At 38.1% G+C, this 11,490-nt stretch overlaps 2 protein-coding genes across 4 annotated transcripts in view; one reads left to right on the plus strand and one right to left on the minus strand.

Annotated features, from left to right (window-relative positions):
• The window catches only part of pptc7a (protein phosphatase targeting COQ7 a), a 182,106-nt gene that overhangs the window by 105,297 nt on the left and 65,319 nt on the right, over positions 1 to 11,490 (minus strand). The gene's annotated exons all lie outside the window — the stretch shown is intronic.
• septin5a (septin 5a) overlaps positions 946 to 11,490 on the plus strand; it is a 12,855-nt gene continuing 2,310 nt past the window's right edge. Inside the window, exons 1-7 of one of the 3 annotated variants that reach the window (XM_060882055.1) lie at positions 946 to 1,083; positions 7,838 to 7,928; positions 8,079 to 8,165; positions 9,447 to 9,570; positions 9,938 to 10,072; positions 10,597 to 10,714; positions 10,829 to 10,930. In XM_060882055.1, the coding sequence (XP_060738038.1) occupies positions 7,919 to 7,928; positions 8,079 to 8,165; positions 9,447 to 9,570; positions 9,938 to 10,072; positions 10,597 to 10,714; positions 10,829 to 10,930 (576 nt within the window). In that variant the 5' untranslated portion in view covers positions 946 to 1,083; positions 7,838 to 7,918. Of the gene's footprint in view, positions 1,084 to 5,624; positions 5,791 to 6,448; positions 6,959 to 7,837; positions 7,929 to 8,078; positions 8,166 to 9,446; positions 9,571 to 9,937; positions 10,073 to 10,596; positions 10,715 to 10,828; positions 10,931 to 11,490 lie in introns of those variants that run through there. The other 2 variants (XM_060882054.1, XM_060882053.1) reach the window with 2 other exon arrangements.

Consider the following 11,490-nt stretch of genomic DNA (forward strand, 5'->3'; position numbering starts at 1 on the left):
ATGTTTAAGTGGATCTGGCTAAATCTACATCCACAGTTCTCTGTAAACAAATTTACCACAAAAGCTAATATTGTCACTGAAATGTTTCTCCCTCAGTTCCTCAGTTTGTACAGGTATATACAAAAAAGAGCTATACAAGATATATACAGATATAGAAAAGATGGCAACTGCTGAAATTCAGTGAGCTGAGATTTCACTATTTAAAACGAAAAGGTTTATTAAGCCTTGAGGTCTTCAGTAAAGAATAGTGATTTACTGAACACAGGTCATGAGGAACATGCAAGAGACTGAAGGAGCAAATGTGATCTGCGTTAGTAATCAAGTTATTCTGTCAATAAAGCCCTTTTTGTTAAAAAAAAAAAGATATATTAATTATGTAAATAAATTATATGACCATGAAATTCTGTCAGCTAAGAGTTTAACAACAGAGCAAAAAAAAACTCTGTTTCTGATTATTTTAAACCTCCAACTGGTCTAAAAGAGACAAAAAACACTGGTGACTTTACATCTACTCTAAGATCCAAAACAAACAGACATGTTGTGTTATTAACACTTCTCCACGTCGAACAAACCCCAGAACTTATAGCTGTACAGCTCTGTATATTATACAGCAATTTCTATTATTATACTTTGGTATGGAAGACCGCAAACATGCGAAAGCAAACAAACAAATGAATGCATTGAAAACGAGCTTGACTTCCTGAAGCCTGGTGGCTTTAACAATGTTTGGCTAAATGACGAGTGGACGTGGTTTTCTGAGTGACGTCACAGAGCACCGCCCCCATGTGGGATTCCCAGAGGAGAAGAACAGCCTCGGCAATGAGCATCTGAACCTGGACCGCGGACAGAGAGGAAGATGACAGCCAACACGCGATACAGGAGCCGACTCATTAAAAGCGGTAATGCTCATATGTTGTTCATTTGTTTCTTTATTCTCAATTCGTTTCACTGATTTATCTGCCGTTTCTGTCTCATTTTTATCACCGCTTGTCGTGGCTGCACCTGATGATGATGATGGTGCTGATGATGATGCTGCTGCTGATATAATGGTGGTGCTGTACTGCTGTCTCAGAGGACAGCGAGGTAAGACGATGCTGTTCTTTTTTCTTTTCTTTTTTCGATGCGTTTGATGTCATTTCCTTACTGAAAGACTCTTTGCTTGTTGTGATGATAAATCAAAGCTTACCCAAGTCGCCTGTTTCCGTTGCGCATCATGTTGCCTTAGTGTAATGGAGCCTGATTAGCCTAGCAGTGAAAGGCTTATACACCACCCAGACCCATATACACCACCCATACTACCATACACCACCCAGACTAATATACACCACCAAGACTAACATACACCACCCAGACTCATATACACCACCCAGACTAACATACACCACCCAGACTAACATACACCACCCAGACTAACATACACCACCAAGACTAACATACACCACCCAGACTCATATACACCACCCAGGCTCACATACACCACCCAGACTAACATACACCACCCAGGCTCACATACACCACCCAGACTAACATACACCACCCAGACTAACATACACCACCCAGACTAACATACACCACCCAAACTAATATACACCACCCAGACTAATAATATTCCATTTCTTCATGGATTTAGAGAATTAATCAAAGCCATCATTTAATCATCCACACAACACTTCGTAGCAGTAGATGGTGTGTGGATCACAAGCCTGGGTCTTTTGGCACAGCTCCTCACTACATCTTGGATCAGAACTGGAGTGTTTTCTCTTCACACGGTCCCGGATGAAGATGGGCATCTGAGAATCTAATCGTCGTGCCCAAGCTCTCTGTGCGCCGTCGCCATAGTAACGGAAGAGAGAAAGCGACTTCCTCTGCTACCATTGTGTTCAAGTGTAAAATGTCAGCATATAAAATTAAGATGCTGTGCTCCAGTTTGTTTCTGCAGCTGCATGCACTGCAATAATTCTCTATAAAATCACAGCTGGCACAGGTGTGAGAAAAAAGCTGGATTGGTGTTACGTGGCACAGCGGCTTTCATCAAAACACGGTTGCTTGTCATGTGTGATTATGTAACTATGTAAGGATTCTTCAGGTCAGATTCAATCAGACTTGCTCTAATCTGTCAGTGTATACACACAGACACTCAACTCACATGGTCACTGAGCTGTCAGGGTCACACTTCCAACCTACACAAAGTCAGCAATGCAACAGTCCACCCACTCACACACTCATGCAGCACTCTACTACTCCAGTACTCTCTGTCTCTTCCTTGCTCTTACTATCTACTGTGCTTTATGTTTTAGCTTTATTAAACTTTACTATTGCCTCATAGACTCATTATCCTCCTTCTGTATTTTACAATACAGAATCATTTTAAAAAACAAGTGAAATACCATACTTAAGTCACTTGGGCTAAGGTGCATACAGCTTACATTTATCATTTTAAGATAAATCATTTTAAGATTCAGCTTGATTAAAGTTAACCTGTGGTAAGTTCATATACATGATTTGGAAAGGCACAGATCTGTCGGTCTGAATCCTCGCAGCTAAATGTGCATGTCAGATCAGAACAGTGAGCCATTGGTTTAAAGGTATTGTGCATAGACCTTAGAGACAGTACTGTATCTTGTCTTTGTGAAATGGCAGTTACACTAAAATGGAAGAAGATAGATAGATAGACAGAAGATGCTATTGATGCTTGATAACATAAGTATTTATGATGTCCTTCTAAAAAGGTCAGTACATATTTTTAATTTGTGTGCGTGTGTGTTTAATTTATTTGCTGACTAATGTTGTCAGTGTAGTTGAAGACTGATGATTTTTCTTGAAAAGATCACATTACATTGCCCTGCAGATTTGTCCAGAGGGTGGGTTAAAAGGGCAGAGCTGCCTGAAGACTAGAAGATTTCAAGTGAAATGAATATTGAGATACAATTCTGCAATCAGCAGCACAGTAATGTATTGGGTAGACTTGCTGTCTTCCAGCTCCAGGGTCACCAGTTTGATTTTGATCTTGGGTTACTGTCAGTGCTGTTTCATGTTATTCCCAGGACAGGCTCTGGATCTACCTAAAGCAGATATAAAAAGTCAATGTAGAGCACTAATTTTACTCAGACCATGCTGTGAAGTCACAGCACTAATTTTACTCAGAGCGTACTTTAGCCAGAGAGAGAGAGAGGCTATGACAAGTTATGAGAGTGGATATGACATATCCCATACATATTCTCTTGCTAACAGGAAATATTAATTATAAACAAAGACATGACATGACAAATTAGTAAATGGTATAGAAATGAGTTGATATGTCCTGTGACAAGTGTCGCAGGACATATGGATATATGGACATATGGACATATGGAATATAATATCAATTCTGCACCCAAACAGCAGTTTCTGAAAAAGCTGCACTTTATTTTACTGTAGATGATTCAATGCTCAGTTTGTTATGCTGTCACTTGTACACTGTTGTTTTCAGTGGCTTTTAAGGTTGTGTGTATAGCACACACAACACAGTGCCTCAGCAAAGGTCTCACAACATTCAGTACATGTAAATGCCCCATCCTCTCCCCTCCTCTCCTCTCCTCTCTTCTCCTCTCCTCACACATGCTTGTAGGCATGTGTGAGTGCGTGTGTGTGTGTGTGTGTGTGTGAGGGAGAGAGTGTGTGTTTATAATGTAAACAGGCTATGTTTAGACTCATAATGAGGGAGGATGGCAGATGGGTGTAAGTTTTTGTGAGATTTTGTGTCACTATTTGTGTGTGTGTGTGTGTGTGTGTGTGTGTGTGTGTGTTTGTTTGTTTGTTTGTTAATCAGCCTGTTAATCAGTTTGGGAAATAGTCACGCGTTAGTGTTACGCTGTTATTTAAAATGCAGTCTCTCTACTGAATCTCTGCAGTGGTTTATATCCAGTCCATTGATACTGATTTATCAGTGATGTAAAAGTTCACTCCATACATCCATATACAAACCATAGAGAATAGATCGAGGTAGTATAATTTGCTCAGTGATACACAGAAAAACCTGTTGCAAGTTTATAACCTCTACATTTTATACTTTCTCACTGAATTCTTCCTGCTTTTCTGGATTGTATGTAAAAAGTATCTTTTTAGAAAACATTTTAGAAAGTTCAACATCTTGAATATAGTCATCATATTTCTTTTTATAATAATACAAGTCAAATAGATGATTATTAATCGTATTTCTGGACATTAGTGTTTTAATTTGAAATTTGAAAATTAACTGAATATATTCATTTTTATTTCTAATGACAGATAAATTCTCCTACTTTATAGAAATAACTACTTAAAATGAGCAAAAACGATCTGCGAATAGAACATTTATTAGTCTCATTTTGAAACGAATTGACATTATTATAACCTTATAGACAGAAAAAATAGATACATTTGATTATCTTAAACATTGATAAGACGTATTTTTTTGAAGCGCATTACTTATTTACACACTAAAATAGCAATCATCGGACACGACTGAGAGAAAAAAGAAAAGCAAATGTGATTGTTTGTTAAAACAGTCCTCTTTATGTAAATGAGTTTAGAGTTTTTTTGTTTTGTGTGTTTGTGTATATGATCAACCTTCACCAAACCAAAACTGTGTTTGAGGATGTGCATGAATTTATATGTGTGTGTGAGTGAGAGACCCCAGGTGGTGTATGAGAGTGGCAGCTGGGCAGTGTATGTGAGGGAGTGTGTGTTTGGGAGGGACCGACCGAAGGCTATTATGTCACTGTGGGACATCTGTTCCCTTCTTTTCAAGAACTCTGCCTCCTCCTCCCCTACTCAACCATCGTCTCCTTTACTCTGATCTCCTTTAGTGCTAAAATAGCAACAAAAGCATCACACAGCCCTGTAACCCATGCAGGGGGAATGGCCACACTTCAGAGCTGTAGAGACAGTGTTTGTGGGACAGAGGGGTAATAGTTACATTAAAAAAAAAAATCCAGTCAGTGGGTTTGTTTCACAGGCTACTAACACACCCCAACAGCCCCCTGTCATTACTCTAAACTATTACAGAAACACACACACATGCACAGAGCCTTATTTTTAAATAGATATAAGCAAAATGCTCTAAGACATTTTTTACCTTCTAAAACATAAATATATTCCGCCACATATTTCAGATATACTTAATATGATTTGTGTGTATATTTCACACAGTTCAGTATTTGCTTGAGAGTCTTAAGCTTTTTTGGCTTTAGCATCTCACACACTATTTAGTCATCCAACTCTTTTATAATCTAAGAATGAGACAGGCTTGAAGCAGATTACAGACAGTTTCAGTGCTGCTCACAAAGCTGACATTCATTATTTAACTGTATATCAACATGAAAAATGTAAAGCAAAATACTGGATCAATTGTTTTTTACAGCTGTTGTCTTAGTCACATTATGACAGTCGATATACTTGATACAGCTGTGTTTTATGCCTCTAATTTACTAGACATCTAAGAGCAGTTTACTAGATGATGCAAATGAAACTCTAAATCTGTTTATTTCATTGTTTTGGAGATTAAACTCCTTTCTCATATTCTAGCGTGTTGTTAAAGTAGAAACCATACTGCAAATCATTGGGAAACCTTTTACTGTATTGCTTCAAAAATTAGATAAAACACGAGAACTGATTTAGAGGACTAAAAAGTTGTTTGAGAACATATATAGATTTTGTAGTGCAAACATTTTATAGTGTTTTTATAGATTCTTTGTTCATCTTCAGTAACAGCTTTATCAAGGCCAGGGTTGTGGTGGATCCTGAGACTTTACTGGGAACACTGGCCATGAGGTCTGAATACCAACACACCCTGAATGGGATTAAAGCCTGTTGGAGGTCATCATATGTGAACACATTTACACCTAAAGGAATCCAAATGCCGGCTTGTTTTTGGCCAATGGGAGAATCCCATTGCAGATGCAGGAACTTCACACAGACAATAACCTGAGCTCTGTTTGTATAGTGCATAGAAAACATGTTGAAATGAATGTCAGTGCAAATTGCATATATGCCACAGATGTTTTTTTGTTTTGTTTTGTTTTGTTTTTTACCAAAAAAGTGCAAAAACACAATTTTGAGGATTAGACTGCAGTTTGAGACACAGCTCAGGACTGGAGTTAAAGGTCACCTACCCTAATGTCTCTAATGACAAAAGTGCCCTCTTTTGGTATAAAAGTGTGCTGCAGTTCTTCATTTGCATCCTCCATTCCAAACTGCATCCTGACTAGAGCCACAGTAGTGTGATGGAGTCAAACAAACTCTTTAAAGAGAAACAAATCATAGAACCATTTAAAAGTTCTGAGCCTCCTGGTGAAAAAACCCTACTTTCCTCAGTCCTCACTAGGCTGCTATGTGTGTTCATGTGTGTGAATGCTGTGTGGTACAGAGCAGGACTGACAGGAAGGGCGTGACCAGTTTTACTGAATGTGGTTAGGCACTGCAGCAGGGTTCACTGCACCTCACTTCTACTCTGTTTATCCACTCTGGAAAAAAGAGGGGGAGGAATGAACGAAGGATGAATGAATGTTCTTTATTCTCGTCTTCACCCCTCCCCTTTCCTCTGCTTAAATTGCTTCCTTGCCTTCCATACCTTTCTCTGCCCTTTTTCTCTCTCTTGCTCTCTCCCTCTCTCTCGTCTTCTTGTTCTTTTGTTCTTGTGCTTTCTCGGAGTTCTTAGTGAGAATTCCTCTGTCCGCCTGTCTGAACAAGCAAAAGGTGCTGCAGGCCAGAGGCCACACACAGATACAGGGAGAAAGAGGAAAGGAAGAACGAGAGGAGTTAAAGAGACCAAGTAATATAGAGGTGTCGCAGGTTTGAGAAACAGTTCTGGAGACATTCCCATACTCTGTTTGTTTGGTGTGTGGGTTGAGGGTGTCGGACTGGGATGGATGCCATTATGCTACAGGAGAAGCTGGTGGAAAAACTGTTGTGTGCCCGAAGCAGGACTACTCGCCAAAAGGTTGTGTGTGTGTGTGGCTAATGTAAAAATATGTATACTATATCTGTGCATGTGTGTATATAATATGTGTGTATCTCTGCATTTAGTGAAAGGCATTCTAAGTCATAATAATACAGTAATAAGGCACAACATTTTACTGTATAAATGTGTTACATTGAGAGAACGCTGAACTGACAGTTTGAAAGTTGAATGAAATGTGAATGAGCTGTATTATTAATACTGTAAGTGTTTATTCTCATCCTTTTCGCATTCAGTCGGATAGTGTGTGTAAGAGTGAGTGAGAGAGAGCATGTGAGAGTGTATGAGTGATGGAGTAGATACAGGGCCACTGTGGGGAACTTTTCAGTAGCCCACAGAGACAGCGGAAATGTTTATTATAAGTTATGAGGCGTGCTGGCAGACTGAGCAGTTTTGCCAGTCTGGGTGTGTTTTTTGAAAAAGCTATTCAGCTACATTCAAAAGGACATTTTTTGTTTGTCTCTCTGTGTGTGTGTGTGTGTGTGTGTGTGTGTGTGTGTGTGTGTGTGTGTGTGTATGTGTGTGTGTGTGTTTGTTTGCGTTTGGATACATCCAAAATCTGCACGTCTGCTTCCTACTGTGATGTCTTGACTATTGCCTTGATTTTCTTTTGACTTCATAATCATTATCCTTCACATTCTTCATTTGTCTGCATGGACATGTTGCGCTCTTCTCTGAAAACAGCCATGAACTGAAGGCTTCGGTTTTTCACAGTAGTGTCCAATTTGGTCTCGCACTATTCAGTGCTTTTGAACTCAACTCTGTGATATTGAGAAGGCTCAGAACGATAAAGCTGTGGTGTCTGTCAGTTTCACAGTGGCAGATTTTAAAACTGCTGTCTCTGCTGTTTGTGTCTTTCAGGATAAGCAGTATGTCGGCTTTGCGACACTCCCTAACCAGGTCCACAGGAAGTCTGTGAAGAAAGGCTTTGATTTTACACTCATGGTAGCAGGTTAGTAACCGTCCCAACAACTGACAGCACTGTCAACTGTCATTTCCCCTGCAGTTAGACATGACAAGTACATGCATGCTCACATTTATCAATAACAAGAATTGTGTGTGTGTGTGTGTGTGTGTGTGTGTGTGTGTGTGTGTGTTTCAGGTGAATCTGGTTTAGGCAAGTCTACTCTAGTAAACAGCCTTTTCCTCACAGACCTCTACAAGGACAGAAAACTTCTAAATGCTGAAGGTAAAAAACCTCATGCAGCATGTTTGATATCCATCATTTGCATTTTTATTGGGTAAAGTAATAAAGCAATATAACGTAAGGTATTTATAGTACTCAGTTAGTTTCAATCTTACACCAAAAGCACACTGGTTTCCTGCTTTTTATGATCTGTAAAATCATATACAGTATATATATATATATATATATATATATATATATATATATATATATATATATATATATATATATATATATAAAACATAATAAATCATGATATTGTGTTTGTCATTGGGGAAAAAATGAATCCAGAATGTTGGAAATGATGTGTATTTTTTAAACTTTTTTGCTCTGATTAGCTGATTAGATATGTTTAGGTTTTAAATTTTACCTGCAGATATTTATTATTCTAAAATGTGATAAGCTAAACTAAGCTAGCTAAACTAAAAAAGTACACTACTTTCGGTTGTTATTATACATATATATATATATATATAATAATATATTTTATATATATATATATATATAAACACATCATAATGTGTATATACAACAATACAACATCTATAGCTTCTGACTGCTGAGACACTCTGAGTGCTAAAAGTTATTGATTCACATCATTTATTTAAAACTTATATAATCATATAATGTTCCCAGCGGGGCAAATGGCAAACATCAAATAAAACATCATAAACATGGTGGATTTAAACTTGTGTAATCATGCAACATTTCTGCCATGGCAGTCATTCACCATACTGAATTCATTGTATCTGATAATAACTCTGTATCAGATCTTTATATTTCTAAACGTCATTGAATTCACTTTCAGTTTTCCCTCAGTGAGGAATCCTTAAAGTGTTCCTTATCCTGGAAACTTTACAATATATTTTCTGCAGCCTCCAACAACCTGCAAAAAGTCCCTTAGTGTAGAGAACCTCACACAGCTTGCTCTCCATGTTACAGAAGGGAAAGTAGTGATGAACATTGATCTGTAGATAGAGATGTTTAGTACAAATAAAATAAAACTGTTTGAATTTGTATGCTTATTGTAAGGATTGTAAACCAAATGTTTATTGTATATAAATAGAGGAATTAAAGTATGACCAGTACTTGGCCAGGATTTATTGTATGTTTATTGTATATAAATAGAGGAATTAAAGTATGACCTGTACTTGGCCAGGATTTCTACTCTAACATGCACATATTTAGAAAATTAGGCTCTACTTTTGAAGATTGGGATATGTTGGTATGATTGGGAAATGCTGTATTTATCATTTGTCTTTCTATTTTCTCCTTTTCTTTCAGAGCGTATTAATCAGACAGTGGAGATCACTAAACACACCGTGGATATCGAGGAGAAGGGCGTCAAGCTCAAACTCACCATTGTAGACACACCAGGATTTGGAGATGCAGTAAACAATAATGAGTGGTAAGAACTTAGCTTGACACATCAACAGTGTGCACCACCTCACAGCTCTAAGGAGTGCACTTTAATCCTGAGTTCTGATTACTGTCTCTGTGGCGTTTCATATGTTCTTCTTGTGTTGGTGGTTGTTTCCTCTCATAACTCCAGTCTCTTTTCATCACCCAAAAACATGCTATTAGATGAATTGGCTATGCGAAATTGCCCCTTGTTGTCAATGTGTGTGTATGGGGCCCTGTGATGGATTGGCGTGTGTCTGTCTTGCAGACAGGATCCACTTTACATCAACCTTGGCCAGGATGAAGCTGTTCCTGATGAGGGATAAGTATTTATTACCATTCTGATAATATATTGTGTATGTGTTTTTTCACAGTTGGAAGCCCATCACCGACTACATTGATCAGCAGTTTGAGCAATATTTCAGGGATGAAAGTGGACTCAACAGGAAGAACATATTGGATAACCGAGTGCACTGCTGTCTTTATTTCATACCACCATTTGGACATGGGTGTGTAATATGCTCTGTATGCACACACAATTTGGCTGTCTGACCATCACACCTATATGTGGGATATCTCCCCAAATTGTTACTACAAAGTACAAAGTTTTTCATGAAAAATGCCCCATACATAATGTGAGGTCTATGAAGACAAGGTTGGAGTGAAAGAACTTGAGATCTGTACAGAGTCCTGGCCTCATCCTCACTCAAAACCTTTGTGATGAACTGGAAAACTGACTGTACACCAGGTCTCCACACCTGACATCAATGCCTGACCTCATTAATGCTCTTGTGGCTGAATGAGCACAAATCCCCACAACCACGCTCCTAAATCTAATGAAAGCCTTCACAGAAGTCATTACAACAGCAAAGGCAGGACTAAAACTGGATCGAGATGTTCATATATTGCATATGGGTGTGATGGTCAGATGTCCACAGAGTTGTCCCTGGAGAATTAAAGGTCTATCTTACATTTTGTGTGTGTGTGTGTGTGTGTGTGTGTGTGTGTGTGTGTGTGTGTGTGTTATTTTCAGTTTGAGGCCAGTGGATGTGGAATTCATGAAAGCTCTGCATGAGAAAGTGAACATTATTCCTCTAATAGCCAAAGCGGACTGTCTTACTCCAAGTGAGATAAAGAAGCTAAAGGACAGGGTGAGTACACAACATCTCATTTGGTCTTGTGCTACAATTAAATATTGCTTATTCAATGTTCTCTTTCATGTGCTGCTAACCTCAGGTTATCACTTTATTCTTTCTTTTGCTTAGGTACGAGATGAGATTGAGCGCTTTGGAATTAAAGTGTACCAATTTCCAGAATGTGACTCTGATGAGGATGAGGAGTTTAAACAGATGGACAAAGAGCTGAAGGTCAGATACAACATATAAAGCTCCATATAGTCTGACAGCAGTTATAATATTAAAGGATGTAAACATACTTTTTTGTGAATTTTAGGCTCAGCTTTGTAGTGTTAAACGCAGCCAGTAAAATCTATATTTACTCAAATCAAATATAACCTAAATAAATTTCCAACAATAAATGACTTTATTGGTTATTTTTATAAGCAGCAGCTTGCAAAACACTCACACTCAAGTTTAAAGAGTACACTCACTTGCATTAACATGTTCATCCCCAAAAAATTTTGTGGAACAGATTTTGGCCCAATTCACAACAGCCTTCACAGCTATATATTTGCTCCGTTTGCTCTATTTATAATCTGTGTCAAACTCACGCTGCTATGAATGACCAACTGTAACCATATTACAGAATTCACTCAAGTCAATTAATGAATATTAATCAATAGCATGTGTCTGTTTATGTACATAAACGATTAGTGGGCATTCTTAGTCTTACAGAAACATGAGGTATGATGGAGAAGTCATATACAACAACAATTTACTCAATTCTTATCAAATGTTCTGATCATGAA

The sequence above is a fragment of the Tachysurus vachellii genome, chromosome 11, assembly GCF_030014155.1.
Source record: "Tachysurus vachellii isolate PV-2020 chromosome 11, HZAU_Pvac_v1, whole genome shotgun sequence".
NCBI classification, from domain to species: domain Eukaryota; kingdom Metazoa; phylum Chordata; class Actinopteri; order Siluriformes; family Bagridae; genus Tachysurus; species Tachysurus vachellii.